Raw genomic sequence first — 20,985 nt, 5'->3', positions numbered from 1 at the left:
AAAAAAATACGGTAACCCCGAAAAGATGTAAAAATATATTGTTACCTCACTTAAATAATGGGCTAAGTCACATAAAAAAAAACATGGGGAAAAAGAACCAAATACTGAAGAGGCAATATTATACGCAAGACAAAATCAAAATTCTGTCAAAATGACTTTTAAGAGAGTGCCGAACCGCGAGTAGGCGGGGGTTGACTATCTCTTATCACGGTGCCTGTCGACGTCATCCGAAGTGTCACGTGGTCCGATTTAATAACATTGCGTTTTACGTCGTGTGCGGCTGCCGGTGAGTCTCAAAGGAAGAGTTTGGATGAAAGTCGCGTCACCGCGACGTCTGTCTGCCCCTAGCCGAGCAAGTGGAATTCGAGCCGGCAGCTCACCGGCGTGGCGTGCCTTCCTGTACCGGCCGCACTACTTGTCAAGCTAGCTCGCAAGTTCCTACGACAAAACCCTGTGGATTAAAGGGTGGTGGAAACGAACAAAGATGCCGTCATAAATTGTCATCACAAAAGGGCGAAGGTAAGTTAGTTGTCTTGTTTAGGTTGAAGTTTGTTTGTTTTTGTTTATTTATATTTTTTTATTTTTACACTGACCGATCACTGTCTAATTCCTGGATCTTAACCTTGTATGTTGGCAATGAAAAAGATTGTATCCACCGTTTCACCTGTGTTCCAGGTGATCGTCGGTACTAGAGCTTTTTTAGAGCTTTTGTTCTGGTTAATCGTCATTGTGTGAAAAAAAAATGCCGTTAAATTTACAGAAAAGTAAAAAAATAAATACAAAAAATTGCAACGATAAACATTGGGATTTTCCACTCATAAAATGACCGTTTTTTCCCCACAACGTTTTTTGTTTTTACTGTTTTTGCCCATTTTCGAACATGCTATGGATCAAACCTGTAAATGACCAGTAGCCTAACTAACTCATGTTTAGTTTGTTTGTGCGCTGTCAATTTGAAATAATGTTCAGCATGCAGGTATTAACACACACTCTTGCAACGTTCCGATTTTTAACTTTTTACTTGTAACATTATGAGGGTTTTTTCCTCTTACCATAATGACATTTCCATGATGATTATTTTTTTCTTTTCTTTTTTAAATCACAATGTTGCAACTTTATTGTCATGATCACATTTTTATAATATATGTTCTTTTCAACGTTGCGGCTTTTTTCCTCATAACAGTACAACTTAATCTTTGACTTTTTCTGGTAATTTACAAATGTGTTCAAGTAGCAACTTTGTTCTCTTTACGATATGTTCTGACTTTTCTTGTACTAATGATTTTTTTAAATGACTTTAGTCTTGCCCCGCTGCAATTATTTAATTGAAAGAGTTTCAACTTTTTTCTTGTAACCCTGTGACTTTTTCATGGCATTGCGACATATACATATATATATATATATATATATATATATATATACATATACGCTCATTGTAAAAGTATTTTTCAAATATTCTTTAAAGCAAAACATTTGTAACGCCCAATTAATGTACAGTGGATATAAAAAGTCTACACACCCTGTCAAAATGTTTTTTAAAAACAAAAATGAAACACAAACTTTTGTCCACCAGTAATGTGACTTGTAACATGTCCACTAAGTTATTTAAAATTATATATATTTTGAAGAAGTGATGTAAACAATCAACTGAAATAATTTTTTTGCATAACCTCTTGAAATTGGCATTTTTGCTGATTTTCTCTCAGAACCTTGAATTTTTTTGAATTATATATTTTTTTTTTTAATCATTAAAACCTGACATTTGATGAGGGGTGTTGTAGACTTTTTATATCCACCTAATTTCTGACATCAACATATTATTGAGGGATTCAAATCCTCACACATCAACAGTTTTTGGTCACCATCTGTCATGCTTTAAAAAAACAACAACTTCCAGTTAAATCCACAGGATTAGACGGCATTGCTGTGTTATGAGCAACACGTTTTTCTACGTTGGCTGTTGTCGTCATCGGTCTGCGTCTTATCTTTTTGTGGGGGTTATCGCGGCACGGCCAGCTGTTTATCAATCTGCCGCTCCGCTACAGCTGGTGTTCTGCGAGTGCTTGTCAATGGGCCCATCACTAAGCACATATGTTGGACTCAAACTGCACGTGTCAAATAAACTCCAAATTGTTTCACTTTAAAGCAGGACTGAACAATTCATTTTTCATAATCATTCAGCTGTTCTTTTAAAGCAGCGTTTATATTATTTTTTTGTTTAACAAATGCGTCTTTTATTTTCAGAATCTGCTGCTCCGTGGGCCAAACCCGGCGTCTGTCTCGGCACCGTTTAAGCATGACGACGGGCGGTTGCTGCCACCAGCCCGACGCCATGTGCGACTGCGCAAAAGACACTGACGTTAACGCGAACGTGGAGGAAGGAGGCGGGGAAGGCAGCGAGTGCCATTGCTTGACGCAGGTCACGGCCCATGATGGACACCCGCTGTCCTCCGTGTTCAAAACCTTGCCGAGGTTTGTTTGAGCACAAAAACACTCCTGGACAGGCTATGAACCGTACTGGCAATGTTTATAAGTCACATTCTTAACATTCTTAAGGTCATGTAAGTGTGAAATAAAGATAAACGTATTAAAACGACTCACAGCCACTCTACATTAAAACTGTACAAAAGCTATGATAGCCGATAGCCCATACATACGCGCAACAGGGCGGCCATCTTGCTCCTCCCATCTCGCAAGTAAACTACTGTACTGTATACTGTACGTACAGATTAGACATATACAGCTTGTGGGCAGTTAGTACAGGGGCAAGGGTTGGTTGGGGGTTTGTGGTGGGGTGGTCACTATTTTTTAACAAGTTAAAAATATAATAAGTGGTCGGTATGTGCTGCTTTGAAGACCCCCTTTTTCTTTTAGCGTTCAGTTCCTTAGACCCCAATATTAGATTTGGCAGAGGCATCTTTTGTTGAATTACAGTTATAATTTATTAATAAAAAAATATACAAGTTTCCTCCTGTAAACATCATTAAGCATATAATTTATACATGTATTTAAGGCAAGTTGTAAAATGTCTAAAGTGCTCTTGTTTATGTTTAACAAATTTAAAACATCCTAAATCATGCTGTTTCTACTAAGTATTGTCTCAAATGTTCTCCAATTTCGATACTGTAAATGTATAGGACCGTATGCCAAGAAACGTTTCTTGAGAGGAGCAAAATGGCGGCCTCGCGGCTTCAAAAGTCTTGGCCTTATCGGCTATCCAAGTCAAATATTCAGATCATTGGCTCATTGTAGCTAACAGGCAACTCCACTCTATTACTTATTATTATTATTTTTGAAGCATCATCTGTAAGTGACTTTTAAGACACTATTACATGTGTAGTGTAGATAAAATGATGTATGTGTGAACTAAATGGTAGTTAGTGTTTGTTTGCCTTAAATGCTAGTGCACTAATGCTAACCGCGATTGCTAATCCCATAGGCTAATTTTGTTTGTGTTCAATAATGCTCATGCACAGAAGATAATAAATAATTAGTAGCTATATCCACTCAATTCAACTCAGTAGATATAATGATGTATTGTGAACTAAATTGTGGCTAGTGTTTACCTTAAATATAATCGTTAGCGTGCTGATGCTAATCGCGATTGCTACCATTCAGCATAGGCTAATTTTGTTGGTGTTTAATATTGCATGTACTTATATCCACTGAAATCACTTCAGTGGACTAAATAATAATAATAATTGTGGAGTGGGGTGGCGACTAACTCGATTATTTGATGGAATAATCAATTTGAATAAGATTTGATAGTGACAACACTACCAACAAAAATAAAGTAAAACTACTCACCCTTTGAGGACAGCACAGACAAATATATATATATATATTTTTTTTTTAAAGAGCAAAAGTGGCGCCATTCATCCTTTTGAGTATCTTTTTGACCGATTGCGTTTGTGTGCACAGCGACGGTCCCATTTGTCGCATCTGCCACGAGGGAGGCAGCGCCGAAGACCTGCTGTCGCCGTGCGACTGCACCGGCACGCTGGCCACCGTACACAGGAGCTGCCTGGAACTCTGGCTGTCGTCCTCCAACACTAACTACTGTGAGCTGTGCAACGCCCGCTTCAACGTCCGACGCAGACTCCGGCCTTTCACTGAGGTAAGCAATTTGGGCCTGTTAAGTATGCTAGTTTATACTATTGGTGATCTTAATGTGAAGGCGGTTTGTTTGTCTGGATTATGTTAACTAGTATTGAATGCAGTCTGTGTTTATGTATTTAGTCATTTTTAAGATAATGGAATGTATTTGAATGATAGTGGCTGCGCGATCCGGCCTCGCACGAGGAGAGGAGGTTGCTGTTCTGCGACATGGTGTGCTTCCTGTTCGTCACGCCGCTGGCCACCATCTCGGGCTGGTTGTGCCTGAAGGGCGTCAAGGACGACTTTCAGCTCGGCAGTTTGCTGCAGAATACGGGCCTCATCTCGCTCACCCTCGTCCTCTTCACCATCTACAGCCTCTGGACCATGGTAACCTTCATCCTCATACTTCCGGTACTATAATTACTTTCTGACTGATGAAGCTAAAGCTGGATTTTTACTGTTTTGTGTGTGTGTGTGCGTAGGTGTGCCTGCGTTTCCACTGTAAGCTTTACTCTGACTGGAGGAGAAAGGACCAGCGAGTGCGCCTGATCATCCCCAGAGCCAAGGAGGCCGTCTCTTCCCCGCGTGCTTTGCTGTCCGCCACACGCCTCAACATGTCTGATGACAGTCTAGTATGACAAGCAAAGTTTGATTGCCCCCCCTCCCCCCAACTGTTGTTTTTAGCTCTCTTGCGAAGTTGACTTGCCATGGAAAGAATGGTGACATGGTGGAGGATGGCATCAGCAAAGGCCATGCAAAAAATACAACACTGGACAGTCGATGCAGTGTGGGAAATATTTTAAACGTGCTGGTTGAAGGTTGGCAACTCTCCGGCGAGAACAGAAAAAAAGTCTAAAAAGTACAGCAAGTCTGGCATTTTGCAATCAAGCGACCATTTTAGGGTCAGTTGTGCCGGTTCCAGTGTTGACAGTTGGGTGATGCTAAATTGTGGAAAAAATGTATTTTTTTTTTTTGGTGTGTGGAGGCAAAATTTAATGACTCATGACTTAATCCAAAGTTTTTTTTCCAGTCTATTGTGAGAACTATAAAGTCTACCATTTTGCTATAAAGCAGCCATTTTAGGGGGTATTTTGGCTTTTCCCAGGAGTCTTTCAAACACAATTCTGCACACATCCTCTTGCCACAGCACTTCATTTGGGACACGGTTGATTAGCATCGTATTTATTATCAAATTGTTTTGAATTATCTGAACAAATCGTCCTGACAAGGCCTTAAAACCTTAAAGTTAACATTTGTTTAAAGCTCTGTATCATTTCATTTTGCCGTGCTTGCACTTCATTTATCATGCAGTGTGTTGGATTGTATTATTTATTTGAATTAACGACTGTTGAGTGATGTTAATGTTCTTGCGGCGTGGTTGTATTTATATTGATGTGTCATATACTTTCGTAAGAATTGTATAGGTTATTTTTCATGCTTTTCTTTTAAAATTTGCACTCACTTAACAAAGCTCAAGACATTTGGCTTTTGATCATTTTATTGTAAACAATCAGTCTTGAAAACTTCAAACAAAACAGTGACATCTATAAGCAATAAGTGTTCAATAAATACAGAATGACAACATAAATACATTTGGCATGATGCAAAAGAAAACGGGGAGTCACTAATACTGCTCAACTGTCATTAAGACGGTTTGGTCTGCGCTGAAATGTTCCGTGACGGCACTTCATTCAACGTGTTTCTTCAAAGACAGAAGATGGGGGGAAAAAAAGTGCTCGCCCCAGATGACCTCAGGATGGAGGAGGATGATGATGATAAAGGTCACAGGTTCTGGCAGCACTGCACTCTGGGCCCCTTGTGGCCGTCGCTGGTGGGCGGCACGCTGATGTCCACCACGTTGTTGCCCGGCGACTCGTCGTGCGAGCTGCGCTCGGCCATCTGCTTCTGCGAGACAATGCGGTAGATTTCTGCAGTGCGACAAAAACAAACACAAAAGTAACTATACTTCAGTCTCCGTTCAAAAGAAAAAAATATATAAAAAAGGTCAAAGTCAAATTTTTACGTATTTTCTCTTAGCCGTTGGAGCAAAAATCCATTTACATTATTTGGGTGCAGATTTAGTTAACTGTAGAGGGTAGCGAGCCGGCATCTACCAATCCAAGCCGTAATATTTCATTTTATTTTTTTTTTTTGATTTTCCATAAATGTCAGGGGATGTTAATCTACTTAACCTTTTCAGACCCGCATTTTTGCTGCTGGGCTTTTTTTTATTTTTTAAATGGATTTGGACTCTTTTCCAACATAAGAACAACATGGGAAAATTTTGGGGGGGTTATCTCGTGTTTTTGTTATAGTGGACGCCAGGATAGTACGACGCTTATATGTAACATTTTTAACATGATCATGCAAATCAACTTGCGATTCTGATTGGTTTAGCTAGGTTCCAATCGTGAACCAGAAGTGTTGACATCATCCAAATTATGCATTTTTATTGGTTTAAACACGCAAACATGTCATGTCCACTGCAATCATCTAGGATAGGGTTAAAAATAATTAGGGGGGGGGGTCGTTTCTTCTTTTTTTTTTTAATTGTAGTCCATTGTCTATTTTTTTTTATCTTAGAAAAATATTTCTAGTTTTAGCATTACTTTTGCACTTTCAAAGAATGTAAAACGACAGGTAAATAGTGGTGTTAAATTATTGAATACAAATTGACCTATTAAGATTTAAATAATAATAATAATAATAAATACTTCTAGCCAGAATGTATTTATTTTTGTTTGTTAAAAACGCTCAATGTAGGTTCAGTGTTTTGTGTGTGCAATTTGGGGGTTTAATAAAAAAAACAAAAACATGTCAAGTCAGGACCTGTTAGAGCTACCTTGTTTGTGGTGTTTTGTCTCCCTCTACAGGCGTTTTTGCGTAATTGTTTTTGTGTTCCGTTGGCTGATCACATGACATCCCCAGTTAATGAGCGAAGTGCGCATTACGTTTGCGCATGCCTGAAAAAAAAAAAGCGAGGCTACCAACAAACCGTCATTTGAATGGCGGAGATTAGAGTGGTGACAATCTTTGCGTAACTGTACACCTTAAAGCTTGCAAGTTAACCCCCGAAATCAGTAAACCACATGCTATGCATGTTTAGAATACATTCAATAAAAAACAGCACCTGTTAAAATATTCTTGAAGGCTTCTTCTACATTCGTGGAGTCCAGCGCTGATGTCTCAATAAACGACAGCGTGTTCTTTTCTAACCAGGAAGAACATTCAAAGTCACTTATTTTCTAACTATGGTGTCATTTTTTTTTTTTTTATGTGAATTTACCTGAAAATGCCCGCGCCTCGTCGGTGGGCACGGCCCTGAGGTGTCGAAGGTCGCTCTTGTTCCCCACCAGCATGATGACGATGTTGTTGTCGGCGTGGTCCCTCAGCTCCTTCAGCCAGCGCTCCACGTTCTCGTACGTCAGGTGCTTGGCGATGTCGTACACCAGCAGAGCGCCCACCGCGCCCCGGTAGTACCTGACGCCGGGAAACACGGTCAACAACTCCGTTGCTCGCAAACAAAAGGTACCGGGGGAGAGCGGGGGTGTTGGGATACTCACGCCGAGGTGATGGCTCGGTAGCGTTCCTGCCCGGCCGTGTCCCAAATCTGAGCCTTGATGGTCTTGCCGTCCACCTGCAGGCTGCGGGTGGCGAACTCCACCCCGATGGTGCTCTTGCTCTCCAGGTTGAACTCGTTTCTGGTGAAACGCGACAGCAGGTTGCTCTTGCCCACGCCGGAGTCTCCGATCAGCACGACTGTAAAAGAAAAAGAAAAATGCGTCTATGTTTTGGTTGCTCAAGTCTGTCATGTCTAAAAGAAAACAAATAGTGCTTTGCCGCCATTTTGTGGCATCAATTGGCAATTACTAACTTTTTTTGTATGGGCATCAACTACTTGCATAAATTACTTACCTAAGACAAAAATAGAACTAAACATTGTACATTATATTTAAACACAAAAACGAAAGTCAACTAGCTTAATGCTAAAATATAATCTGAAGTAACAGACAGGCTAATGAAAATTATTAGCATCGAATTTAGCATAACTTGAAACCTTCAAACTGCTGCTTTAACCCAAATGGAACGACTCATTATCCTTTTAATTAGGACATGTGCTTGTCAAAAACGTGTGTATGTTGATAAATATTTTATTTATCTAACTTTCATGTATCCAGGTAAGGCAATTGAGAACAGATTCTACTTTTAATGCAGAGAGTAAAACAAGGCAAAATAAAATCAAATAAAAATCAACACATATACAGTAGAACTTCAATTTAACAGACACAAAAATATGGTCGTGTGCACTCAAAACACTCCTTTGTTACGGTAGCTGTCAGAGCCATTATTGGCTGCAATTGCGCCAGACCGCCACTAAACGGCGCTGTGCTGCAATTAGCAGCAGTAAAAAGACAAAGTCAAGCTCTTATCTATGGAATACAATTGTATTGGAAAAAAGAAAGAAAGCCAAAATCACGACTCAAATGTCAAGCTTATTAATATTTATTTACAATTATTTTGTACTGGATTTGCCATTTTTAAGCAACAAAAAAAAAACAGGCCACAACAAATAGTACCTCAATATAAAAGCTACTAGAGATAGACTATTTTTTTCAGGGACAATATGGATTATTATTAGCAGTCAAGGAAGCTGATAACTAATATTTCAAGCAGATATTCATTTTCAGTAAAAAAAATAAAATATATATTTTAAATCCAACTTTGTACTTTGTTGAAATGCCTTTCAGCATGTTTTTTTCTTTTCATTTTAATAGATTCGAATAGACTTGCTTTCAATCGGTAAAGATATTTGAATAAATTATAGAGGGTGGGGGGGAAGCCAGTTGTACAGTTTTCATTTAAAATATCAGCAGCACTATTTTTTTGAACTTTTAATTCCAACTTGAGATTTAGACAATTAATTCTACCCTAATTATTTATCAATGGTATTTGATCAATTTGGTCTCCCTAATAGACTGCAGAAATAAACTATTCAGACATGATTATTAAATTATTAGAGATGTTTTATACTATTTTTTCAGACCAATACCAGTACTCAACTCAAGTACCAATACCACTAGTATTTAAATGCATAACATTTTGCAATTTACCCCATGATGTAAAACATTACAATTTAGATTGACCAGTCCATGATTAATGGACTGATGGATTTTGAATATAAAACAGCAAACTGAACCAACATCAGTCAAAATATCAGTGGCAGAACAATGTGCTAGGCAGGTATGATCAGGAGTCGGGTCAGGCCGGTGGGCCGATTTTTTTTTTTTTTTTGTGCCAGTCCAGCCATGCGTTGGACTTTTGTAAAGTGGTCGTCTATAAATCCTATTGCACATACAATAGATTAATTTATTGTGAATGATAAGGTCTTGGGGGAAAAAAATTGCCTATTAAATCAAAATTGCAAAATTGAGAGAAAGACACCTACAATAAAATTATTCCTTTTAAATCGTTCAGAACCTATATTAGAGTAGACATATACTTAATTAACCCCGTGAGAAAAATAACTTAGTTTCTGTTTGGCACTCAAGAGCAAACTTGCCTTCAGCTGTCTTCTGCCTCAGGCAACACACACATTATCAGTGTCAATTAACAAATACGTCAAATTGCCAAAAACACATCTAGATTATCGTTGGGGCCTTGTTTTGTGTGTTTTAAAGACATTAAGGGTCAAATAAAGTTTTGGGAAATTGAATTAGTGTTAGAAATAAGCTTGCTGGGCTACATCACGACACCCCGTGTAAAATGTGAAAACAAGAGGGACACACTGTAGATCTATGCAAATATAACAACTTCAGAAGTTAGCAGTCGGGTATATAATATTAGTAAGAGATGACAAGTTTGACAATAGCGTTAAAAAGGTCGAAAAAACCCAGAGCAGCTAGTTAGCATTAGCCGCTACCACTAGCAGCTCTCTGATGCTAGTTAGCACGCGTACTTAATCGCCCGATATCGCTCCGTAAAGACAAGCGAGTTTTTTCTTTTTACCTTTGAAAAGGAAATCATATTCGTCGTCTCTGTTCGCCATGCTCTCATTGACGATCTGTCAATCTGTCAGTCAGTCCGTCTGTCAATAAGTGGTGCAAGGACGGAATGAAATGACGTCACCTCTCCGTCAGCGGCCGGAAACATGAAGTGACATCACATTGTCACATGACATGCTTTACTAACACGGAATAACGCTCCATCATCAAGCTATTGCTTAACATTTTCAATTAGGTAACAGCACTATGTGATTAAAAGGACTATTGAGACATTTTCAATCGCAATATATTTGGAACAATCTTTTATTTTAATTGTACGTTATATAAAAACATTACGTTTTCCCATAAACAAAAGTATTAGTTGCAGTTAAATAAAAACCTTTAAAATGTCCAATGTTGTAACAGCATCAATGTGATGTGCGAAGCAAAAGAAAAAATTAAAAACTTAATTAAAATCAATTCAGTAGCATGAAAGCATTTACAATTGAAATAGAAAATAATTTAAAAAATGTATATTTGATAAAGCATGTTGCAATTGATGAATGAATAGATGTAAAAATATTAAACATGGTAAAAGCAGCAACAAGATAATGACTGAACATTTTTGTCAAATTTAATCAAATAGAAAAAATGGATATGTGCTACATTAATTAATTCACTGCCATTGACGCTATAGACGTCAAGAAATTCATTTGGACTTTTTATTAGTTTCACATTTTTTTTCTACCTTTGTTAACAAGAGTATGAAAACCTCGAAATTGTTTTTACTGTACATTTAGAACAGATATAACATTTGTGATTATTCATGAGTTAACTAGTGAAGTCATGTGATTAATTACAATTAAAAAATGTAATCGCCCGATGCCTCTAATAAAAAAGAAGAAAAGATTATTAAAAATTAGGAGTGTAAGACGATTGATTTTTTTAAAATATTAATTAATCACATGACTTCAATAATTAACTCACGATTAATCACAAATGTTATATCTGTTCTAAATGTACAGTAAAAAAATATATAGGTTTTCATACTTTTGTTAACAAAAGTGGAAAAAAATGTGAAACTAATAGAAATAGTTCAAATGAATTTTTGACGTCTATAGCCGTCAATGGCAGTGAACGAGTTAATTTATCACCAAATCTTTTTAAAATGTTTTTAATTTTTAAATATTATGACAGAATCACGTAATGCTGACTGAATATTTTTGACAAATAAGTGCAAAAACTAGAAATAAGCTGCAATAACTTTCAAAGATGCAATTCTTGCTGTATTTCTAACATACACGCATTCTCTGTCTTTATGTTTTTGTGTAAAACTTCTGATTTAAAAAAAAATGATGTAACATAATGTCTAATGTTGTTGGCTCGCTGCAGTGGGAAAGCAAGTACATCCAGTTTGACTCGTTCTTCAACTTTGTGACATAACCAGGTGCTTTCCATGCTTCGGAAACAAATCGTGGGTACGTGCGCGCGCACACACACACACACACACAGATTTCGTGGACTATATATTCACCTCACTCGGGTGCCAGCCTCTTATTCAGATCAAGGACATGCTTTGGTGTTGATGCTTGATTACTTTGCAGAAGAATTGCCATTCATCATGCACAAGCGACAAGGGCGCCCCTTTACCATGATGCCGCACTGCTACTACGAAGGCTACCTGGAGAAAAGGTCCTTTAAAGACAAGGTGAGTAAAAGGGATGAATTCTGATCAAAGTGGAATTAACATAAAAAAATGAAGATGGTTCATTTTGTTGTGAGTTCAAGTCAAGTGGGCACATGATTTTATTTTTTTATTTTTGGGGGGGTTATGCGGCAGTTTTTGATATTTTATGTTTTCCAATGTATGCATTCAAAAGGAACAGTTTAATATAATGACTGATAAACAAAACGTACTTGGATAACAATGGTTAATTTTGTAAAAAAAAAGAAAAAGACAACAAAATCCATGCAATGTAAAACTATTGATTTATACATTATATCGTCCAAATATATGCATGTGTGCAAAATGCATGATTTTCTATGAAGATGAAAATATCGATGACAATTGTAGAATTTTGGACAATTTTCTCACATTTGACTTTTATTCTGAACATTCATCATCTTCTTCATCCTCTTTTAATCTCCAAAGCCCACTGAGAAGTTTTTGAGGTTTGGAGTGTTTTCATAGGTGCGGCTATCTTGGAAATGGGTGTTGGCCCAGTGTTTTAAACGGATGAATCAGCAAATTAGCTGAGTGAAATAATGGACTGCTCCAGTCCATACGTGTCAAAATTGGAAGCAAACTTTGATGCAGGCCACGATACACCTTAAAAAATGTGCCTTTTTGCTATTCATTTCTGCATCTAATTTGAAAATGACAACCACAACAAAATGACTAAGCACAATCAAGTTCTTAGTGGCTCTCAGTGGTTCTTAATTGTGTGTGGAAACATTGAATCATGACATAGAGTAAGCGCAGATTTTTGTTGTCGTTTGCCAACTGATGCACCAGGAAATAGTGGCAAGTACACGTTCAAGGGTGCCAAAGGCAGTGATTCATTAGTTTTCAAACCGCTTCCATTTTTTTAATCTATTTTTCAAATTTTAGACAACAATCAAATAACCAGCATTACAGTATTGCAGAAATTTGCCTCCAAAGTCAAGCAAACCTTGACATTACAAATATCGTCGAGCTCCACAAGTGTGTTTTATTTTTCTTTGACATTTTGTGAGGTTTGTTTTTTTTAGTCATTGTTTAAAAAAATATAAATAAAATAATGAAACAAAGGGGATTGGGTAGTGCCGGAAAGTCGGAAACGGAATTTCGACACAGGATAGCAATCATCAATGTGAGCAACACAATCACAGTACAGCAAGTACAATTTAATGTCATGTGTCAACGCACATTTGTACTGATTTATGTACCAATCCTTTGTACGGACCGTTACATGTCAGTCACAACACTTTCGCAAGGCTTTCCACCAATTTCTACGATGGAAGTTTGTCTCATTCGCGTATCCGTAGCAGAAAGACGGCGGCCAAATATGTCAGCTTCTACCCATGTAACATAATTCTCAATTACTAGACCTACGATTAAATATAAAAATGTATGTTGATGTGATAGAGGTTTTTTTTTCCTTCATATTATTGAAATCAATAGTGGGTTTCTAAAATGAATGATCATCGGAAAATCAAACATTTCTAACAAGTCTTCCAGGTTCTTAAATAGAATAGATTTGTAATTCAAATGGTACTATAATTTCCCATAAGAATTTTTTCATCAAATGCTAACACTGGCAGCTTGAAACTTTGTAACCACATAATGTCATGTTCACCAGTATCAGTGGAAACATTGTACGCAAGCCATAATGATAATAATACATATGTACTCCTCAATCATCATCCAAATGCTCGGGAATGTTTTACCTCGCTGGCTCGTTCGTTTAAGGGAATTTTCTCTGTATAATTCCCAAACATTGCTTAACGTCATACATCTCCTCCCCTTTTGTGTGCTAATGTAGAAATCTCGCAAGCTGTGGACCTGTCTGTGCGGCAACACGCTTTTCTTCTTCAACGACAAGAGGGACATTGAGGTAACTGACAACAAAAATACTCATTAATTACATGTTTAACCCTGGAGAACCCAAGAACCCTTTTCTTCTTTGGAAAATTATGAATTATACATTAAATGACTGCTATAAATTCACTGAACACCAAAATATATGTTTTTTTTTTCAATTTTAACCCTTTATTCCCTAATTTAGGATTAGGGCGAAATTTGACCCTTTTGGGATTTAGGGGTATCATTTCGAAAAATCAGAATAACAAAAACTGTCAGTAAACTATTTAGAATTTAAGAAAATAATCAATCAAATACACAGCTACATTGAACAATATATATTTTTTTTGTTTTATTTGTTGCATTTTAGAACTGGATTTTGAATGTACAAACATACTTTGGCCAATGGAAACAAGAACACAGGGACAAAATCACTGCTGGAAAAAAAAGAAGGTCTTTGTCATTTGAGTAGCAGAATTAATAGGGGCCAAATTTGACCCCGTGGGTTCTCCAGGGTTTAAAAAAAAAAAACTCATTAATTTGCCTGTGTTGTATTTAAGTTGCAGTCTTGTGTTAGCGTACAAACTATTAGCATGTTAGCTGAATGTTGACTTGTGCTTCAACAGTACATTGAGAAGTTGGATCTCAGCGGGTTTATCACGATCACAGATGACACCTCAATTGATTACAACTTGGACGCAGCCAAACTGAGCCTCCAGACCCAAGACAGCGACATCAAATTCTCTGTGAGGAAAATACTCGAGTACTAGAATACAATGAATCCATATACATGCACGCAAGTCAATTTCATAACCAACCGTTTCCTTTCCAGGCTCCAAATGCAGAAGCTCGAGAGTTATGGAAGGGCTTCATTCAATCTGTGGCCAAGGTTTGCTTCACTACGCACTCATTATTATTCATAATCCAGTTTATGGGTTATTGTTTGGCGCATGACATGATGTTCTGGCGTTTTGCACGCATTTGCAGCTGTCGGTGCCATCGATGCTGAACCTGTTGCCGGGCCAGTTGCTTAGGTTGGAAGAGGTGGTGAAAAAGGAGAAGGAGAGACTCCGAGACATCCAACAAGCGTCTTCTCCCACCGTCGATGTGGAGCCCGCAAGGGAAATGGAAATGCCAGAGTGAGTATTCATGTACACGACACGGAAACGAGTGAATCATTTACTATAGGCGCCGGTGTGTCAATATGCCAACATATATTAGTGCAATTAAGATGACAACCTCCACCGCAAAATATTTTTACAGGAACTGTTGACAATTTTTTTCCCCGTTAGTTTTCGTGAACTACAATAACCCAATCGCTAGCATGTTAGCATTTGATCATCGTCATTTGCCACTTTGAAATAGCCTCTTACAACCGTACGAAATAAGTTGCTATTTTGCTCATCGGCATGTCAATTGCTCGCATTATGATGACGTCATCACGTGGTCTGCCCCGCAGCTGTTTCCACCTGGTGTCCCGCACGGAAGCAGAGATCATGCTGGAGCAACAGGCCAGCCGAGGAAATCTTCTGCTGAGGCCCAGCAGGGACGGCACCGGTTTCGCTATCAGTACCAGGGAAGAGATGAATGGGTACGAATGCACATACGCACTGCCACACCCACGACAGTTGAAGGTATTATTTGATTACTATATTAAGTGTAATCTTTGCGTGTTCAAAATAATTGCATTGAGATCTGATGAAGAAGCTTTCTTTGCAAAGATTAATTTGAGAGCTCTCAAAGACACCGTTAGTAAACCCACATCTGTTACTATGTTGAGTCCCCAAGTGTGTGTCAGACTACAAAACATCCACTCATTTATAATCAAAAGATAAAAGGTTCCTCTTCCCGCCTCTTTGATTGAACAAAGGACAGACATGTCGACTCCTAGGTTGAACAAAGGTGTAACGTTGATGGTAAACAGACATGTTTATAGAGTTCCCCTTCTTGCCCGGGGAACAGATGCAATCAGGATCTGACCCCAGACCTTCAGTCTTTACGACCTAATGACAAGAGACTCTGATAACATGCACATTCCTATCTTCAATAGCTTTGAGGGTACGAGCTTCAAATAAAGTTGACAAAATCATTATCCCACTGTATTCTTTTAACTACACTCATGATTATATCACATCTATATGCTTATAAGTAAATTCAAAAACAGTAAAAATATAAATTGAAAATGTTAAATGTCAACACAGTATAGCAGTGTGGCCCAACCTTTAATAAGCCGACGAACGTGTTTTACATTAGAAAAAGATCACACGCTCAATTAAGGTGGAACTGGATAATTTGTTGCGGTTAACCCGATGTTCTCTAAGGGCGCCGTTGCTGAGAATCACTGCACTACAGCATGTCTGCATGGATGTCAATTTAATATATAATTATTATTATTTATGAAACTCACGACTGTTTTTGTGGTACATCAGCACAATCTTCAAACATTACCGCGTGAGCTGCAAGCAGGACGACGGCTACATCATCGAAGTGGACAATCCTGTGAGTAGAAACCTGGCGTCAGCTCATAATTGACTAATTACTGGAGAATAATTCATGAATGGTATTTTTGTTCATCGCTTACGTTGGTTGTTTCACAGCATGCATGTCAAAGTATGCAAAATCAAAAGTGAAATATACTTTTAATAATTAGTAAAGCAAAGCAAGGGCATAAAAAAAACATGTCCTCTCTGTCCTCCCATATTGACATTGTTTGCGTACGTGTGTGTGCAGGTTCCGTGTCGCTCATTGCACGACGTCGTCAGTTACTTCTCAAAAGTGACAGAAGGAATTCTGACGTCTCTGGCCAGGGAGGAAACCTATGAGCAAAACATTAGTAAGTACATTTGAAACTTTTTTGTGTGCGCGGTCGCCTTTTTTTTTTTTTTTTTTAATTTCTGTATTTATTTTTTACCTAAAAAAATTGTTGTTGTTGTTTGTGCAGCTTACATTGGCTTGGATCATGAAAATGGGGAGAAGAGGGTGCGTGGCGCCCCACTGCACGTCACGCCACCACCTGTACAGCCCAAACCAGGTACAAGCACGCACAGGTCTCGTTAGACCACATTGTTATGTCTGGAGTTTTTATTTTATTTATTCAAAGTGCAAAAATACTTAGCACATTAAACTCTTATTTCTCTCTGTATATAAAAAAAAAAAACATGTGTACAAAATTACCACCCGTGAATGTGCAAAAATATTATCTCATGGCATATTAAAATGTTTTTTTTCCCCCATAAAACTTCCAAGACAAAAATTATAGAAAATGTCTTTTTATAAAAAAAAAAAATCGAGATTTTTTTCTTCTTAATCCTCCTGTTTTGTTTGTTTCTTTGGAAAACTACTTTAGCTGCTGAGTCAATTCAACTCTGTCCATTTAATTAAATCTAAAATAAAAGATTTTCATTGTATCTGTTGATTTTACTTACCAAGAGCTTTAATACCAAAATAATCTCCTTTGAATTTACATGTTCTTATCGATTGATTTGATGAGCAACAAAACAATAAAAATCATAATAATAAAAAATCATTACATAATCACACAAAAACAAATTAGAATGACCCCCCAAGATGAAAATTCAAGAAATACATGCAAAATAAAATAAAACTTAATTTGTGGATCCCATTTCGTGGGTCACACTGACCCTCTCTTCTTTTTAATTTAATTTAAAAAATGAAGATCTTTATGGAGAAAATGACCACTCTGAACAGAAAAACATTTCAAGCAAGTTGTGTGCGTGGGTTGGGCAACACACAATAGACACGAAATATCTGGCTTGGCAGAACTTTCCACTGCATTGTGTGAAAAATATTTAGGGGATCCTGAAGCTGGTTGTTGCGGTTGTTTACACTCCAAATGTTGTCATTGAGTGACAGCCATGCACACTAACGACACCTTTTGTTCATTTGTTTTCCACAGCCTTGTCAAGAGTGCCGAGTGAAGAGGGGGAGGAAAATGTCTACGTGAATGACAACAGTGAGTATTTATTATCTGGTTGTGTCTGACAAGGCTTCATATTAGTTCTCTTACCGACTCACCGTTGTCACGCTTTACAGTTCACAAAGATTCCACAGTGGCGCATTCCCCAGGTGAGTCTCTTTTATTACTTTTCTTTTCCATGGAGAACCACAATTGGTTGTCTTTTGCAAACACATATAAATAAAATCACAAAAAAAAAATTGTTCATCATTGGATTGTCAAAGAAAGCAGGCCATTTTCAATACTTTTTAGATTGGTCAGAAATTTGTAAAAATGACACCCACACGTGTGGACTGACCAATGGTATAGATTTGTGGGTGGGGGGGGGTTAGGAAACTTACCACATTGTGACATCAGAGGTTTCGGCCAGCCGGTGTTATGATGAGGCAGTCAGGTCAGAAACTGTTCTGAATTATGGATGGATAAAATTGGAAATTGAAATATGGATTGTTAAAGGGATCGATATATACATGATTATGGATATATTGATAGACAAATGATAGATATAGATAGATAGGCCTGTATTTCCACGTCAAAACAAAGGTGATTTCCCGTCTGTCCAGAGCCCGACAGCAAAGCGGCCGGTAAATCGCTGAAAACTCCGACGCCCACCCCTCGCAAGTCTCCCTCAAAGTCAAAGCCCTCCACCACCAGGTCCAGGCACATCAGGAACCACACGGACCCCCACGGCCAGAGTACGTCCACACTCCCTCTTGATGGTAATCTACACACAAGACGCTAGTCAGAGTTCACAGAGCCAAAAGGATAAAAGTCCCCGAGGCCAACGTGTATTGACGCGTGGACGGAACTGCCTTTGGCACCCAAAAATGATCCCAGAATTAGTACATTAAAATCCCCATAAGAATAATGAGGTATCGTATTTGAATGCTTAATTGCGGATTTTGACTGTTAATGTCCTTGCCCCCGCAGCCATATCGGAACTCAAGCAGAGGTTCGAGAAGAAGGCCAAGTGTGAGAGCTGACCGCCGCAACCAAACCAAATGTGAACATTTTGTGACGACACGTTTGTCGCCATGACGACCTGCTGCACTTTCCCTTCCTTCGGTGGATGGTCGGTGCCTTGCCGGCGGACCCGCTTGATAACGTGGCGTCCCTCGCACATCTACAAGCTGCTGGCAGTTTGAGAATGACAGACACCAAATGTGAAAGTGGGCACAGATGTAAATAGAGCCCACATGTGATTTACGATAGTTCATTGTGTATTGTTGGACCCGATGTCAATAAAGACAAATATAATAATATGATGATGTCTGGCTTTTTTTAAGTTCATGACAATATTTTTGGTCATAATATGGAACATCTGTACAGAAGTGTGGAACTGCCAATATTATATGGCGTAAACATTGTTGACCAGAAAATCCATTTGAACGGTACTTGCAAATACGTTAATATAATATTCGTAAGTATGTTTGAACGTACTTGTAGGCTAATTACAAATTTTTTTTTTAGCATTTAGTAGTATTGACTTGCGCATCTGCATAGCCAGTGGCATTATGGGTAAAAAAAAAAAAGACAAACTCAAATCATGCACTTTTTAAAAAATAAAATAAACTGCTTAATTTTTTTTTGTGCATTGGTATAATTTTGGCCAACTGATAAACAGTAGCATTTTTTTCTTAACTTGTGAAAGTCAATACCCCATGGACATAATGGATTAAATGTACTTGCAAATACATTCAAATGTCAAAAAATGTTTACTCCACATTGGCAGTTCCACGCTTCCATAAATATGGACTTGTGACAATGAGGCGCTCTAATGCAGCCGTGTCAGTGGATTGTGTTGTTTTCCTGAGATATGTGAATTCCATTGAGATCCATTTGGAAAATATACCACACTTTAAATGTTAAATTAACTTGCATTTGAGGCTCCTGGGACTAAATGGTTCCATTTACATCAGAAGTTATTCAGAACTGAATCAATATTTGAAAATCTTAGCAACTTGATGCTCTTGGCATTTATAGTTTCAATTACCACAGAACTAAATTTAGACAATAGGTCCTGCGGACCAAACAGTTCCTAGTAGAGTTACTTCCATATTTCCACCTATAGCTCCAGGAAATATATGTTCTTGGCAAATTCACCTAAAATTCGAGGAATTTTCAGTTCTTCTTTTAAAAATAAGAACATTTTATAACCCCAAACTTTTGAACGATATTGCATTTGGGTCGACTATACGATGTCACAGCTGATTGGCCAATACCAAATTTGAGATGAAATCAGACAGTCACTCTTACTCAACAATACTAGATTTAAGTGCATGTTTTGTGGAACACAGAGTGCTGACATAAAATATAAAAATAAAATCAACGAACAAATGCGAACAAATCATCACCGCAATCTTTTTACACACGTCTAAATTTAGAATAGAATGAAGGGGATGATTAAAGCCTCTGCAAAGTACAGTAATTGCTAGTTATTGCTTTGCCAGCCTGCCAGGCTACACAAAAAAATCCGTCAAATTCAATGACTGTCGTGAGGCGAGCACAATGGACAATGGAATTTCTCCATGACTATTGCATGACTGTTGATTATTTCTGACATTTGAGTTTTTCGTTGATCTCCTTGATGTTGACGAGCATTGTTCAGCCTTGGAAGATTCTTATGTTTTGGACGGGGCATAAATAAATGAAGACAAAGGAGCCCAGTAAAGGGTAATTACAGTATTATCTCGGCCAAGAAAATTTCCACAAATTTTAGCAGATGGGTGAAGCAATGGAGAAAGTACAGATTTTTTTTTCCACTTTAGATTAACGTGGCTAATGTAACGATCCATTTAATGTTCTTTTCTGCTTAAATGATCATTTCAACACAATTATTTCACTCGTTAACTACCTTATTAGTTGGTAATTGGTTTGTATGAAAACTTCCAGTCTGGATGTTACATTTGGTTGACATTAGTTTGCAGCTTTAATGATCATTTCATACATTTTCACTCTGTCGATCACATCTCATGTTCTTAAGAGAGCGCGCTCACGCGTTGACTGTCTCACTGATTTGTCATAAGTTAACTCATTCACTGCCATTGACGGCTATTGACGTTCAAAATTCATTAGAACTATTTCTATTAGTTTAACATTTTTCCCACTTTTGTTAACAAGAGTATGGAAACTTTTTTTTTTTTTGAAAGAACATTTAGAACAGATATAAAATTTGTGATTAATCGTGAGTTAACTACTGAAGTCATGCGATTAATTACAATTAAAAATTTTAATCGCCTGACGCCCCTAATTTTTAATAATTTTTTTTCTTTTTCTTTTTTAATCGTGTCAGGCGATTTACATTTTTGATGGTAATTAACTGCATGACTTCAATAGTCAACTCACGATTAATCACAAATTTTATATCT

General features: G+C 37.7%; 3 protein-coding genes across 5 annotated transcripts; 2 read left to right on the top strand and 1 right to left on the bottom strand.

Moving 5' to 3' along the window:
* The first annotated feature begins 233 nt into the window (after positions 1-233).
* Positions 234-5,578, top strand: LOC144062523 (E3 ubiquitin-protein ligase MARCHF2-like). Its single transcript, XM_077583989.1, has 5 exons — positions 234-519; positions 2,245-2,472; positions 3,922-4,117; positions 4,276-4,485; positions 4,581-5,578. The coding sequence occupies exons 2-5, from the start codon at positions 2,297-2,299 to the stop codon at positions 4,734-4,736; spliced, it is 738 nt and encodes a 245-aa protein (XP_077440115.1). The 5' UTR covers positions 234-519; positions 2,245-2,296; the 3' UTR covers positions 4,737-5,578.
* On the bottom strand, positions 5,579-10,252 carry LOC144062524 (ras-related protein Rab-11B-like). Of its 2 annotated transcripts, XR_013296410.1 has the most exons (6): positions 10,105-10,252; positions 7,662-7,857; positions 7,385-7,578; positions 7,229-7,309; positions 6,941-7,061; positions 5,887-6,026 (listed from the first exon to the last, which is right to left on the bottom strand). XR_013296410.1 is itself a non-coding variant. In XM_077583990.1 (5 exons), exons 1-5 carry the CDS (start codon positions 10,142-10,144, stop codon positions 5,881-5,883), a joined length of 657 nt encoding a protein of 218 aa, XP_077440116.1. In that variant the 5' UTR covers positions 10,145-10,252; the 3' UTR covers positions 5,579-5,880. The 2 variants fall into 2 exon arrangements, 1 of the variants encoding a protein (XP_077440116.1); XM_077583990.1 differs by lacking the exon at positions 6,941-7,061 and having other exon boundaries at positions 5,579-6,026.
* Positions 10,253-11,608: 1,356 nt separating this feature from the next.
* LOC144062082 (signal-transducing adaptor protein 1-like) lies at positions 11,609-18,882 on the top strand. Of its 2 annotated transcripts, none has more exons than XM_077583013.1 (13): positions 11,609-11,787; positions 13,604-13,675; positions 14,268-14,387; positions 14,474-14,530; positions 14,629-14,780; positions 15,101-15,232; positions 16,071-16,140; positions 16,372-16,474; positions 16,583-16,672; positions 17,558-17,614; positions 17,695-17,727; positions 18,181-18,336; positions 18,548-18,882. In XM_077583013.1, the coding sequence occupies exons 1-13, from the start codon at positions 11,665-11,667 to the stop codon at positions 18,598-18,600; spliced, it is 1,218 nt and encodes a 405-aa protein (XP_077439139.1). In that variant the 5' UTR covers positions 11,609-11,664; the 3' UTR covers positions 18,601-18,882. The 2 variants fall into 2 exon arrangements, with proteins under 2 accessions (XP_077439139.1, XP_077439140.1); XM_077583014.1 differs by having other exon boundaries at positions 11,610-11,787; positions 18,181-18,312.
* Positions 18,883-20,985: the final 2,103 nt, after the last annotated feature.

Source organism: Vanacampus margaritifer, chromosome 13 (assembly GCF_051991255.1).
Source record: "Vanacampus margaritifer isolate UIUO_Vmar chromosome 13, RoL_Vmar_1.0, whole genome shotgun sequence".
In the NCBI taxonomy this organism is placed as follows: domain Eukaryota; kingdom Metazoa; phylum Chordata; class Actinopteri; order Syngnathiformes; family Syngnathidae; genus Vanacampus; species Vanacampus margaritifer.
Note: the sequence above shows the minus strand (reverse complement) of the source record. Positions and strands in the feature narration are given on the sequence as shown.

Excerpts from the sequence above, each read along its gene's own strand:
- LOC144062523 (XM_077583989.1), top strand. The coding sequence starts at position 2,297 with ATGACGACGGGCGGTTGCTGCCACCAGCCCGACGCCATGTGCGACTGC. Across the intron at positions 4,118-4,275 it reads GACTCCGGCCTTTCACTGAG|TGGCTGCGCGATCCGGCCTC; the intron begins GTAAGCAATTTG and ends TTTGAATGATAG. Across the intron at positions 4,486-4,580 it reads TCTACAGCCTCTGGACCATG|GTGTGCCTGCGTTTCCACTG; the intron begins GTAACCTTCATC and ends GTGTGTGCGTAG.
- LOC144062524 (XM_077583990.1), bottom strand. The coding sequence starts at position 10,144 with ATGGCGAACAGAGACGACGAATATGATTTCCTTTTCAAAG. Across the intron at positions 7,310-7,384 it reads CGAGGCGCGGGCATTTTCAG|AAAAGAACACGCTGTCGTTT; the intron begins GTAAATTCACAT and ends CTTCCTGGTTAG. Across the intron at positions 6,027-7,228 it reads CTTCAAGAATATTTTAACAG|AAATCTACCGCATTGTCTCG; the intron begins GTGCTGTTTTTT and ends GTCGCACTGCAG.
- LOC144062082 (XM_077583013.1), top strand. The coding sequence starts at position 11,665 with ATGCTTGATTACTTTGCAGAAGAATTGCCATTCATCATGCACAAGCGA. Across the intron at positions 13,676-14,267 it reads ACGACAAGAGGGACATTGAG|TACATTGAGAAGTTGGATCT; the intron begins GTAACTGACAAC and ends GTGCTTCAACAG. Across the intron at positions 16,475-16,582 it reads AACCTATGAGCAAAACATTA|CTTACATTGGCTTGGATCAT; the intron begins GTAAGTACATTT and ends TTGTTTGTGCAG.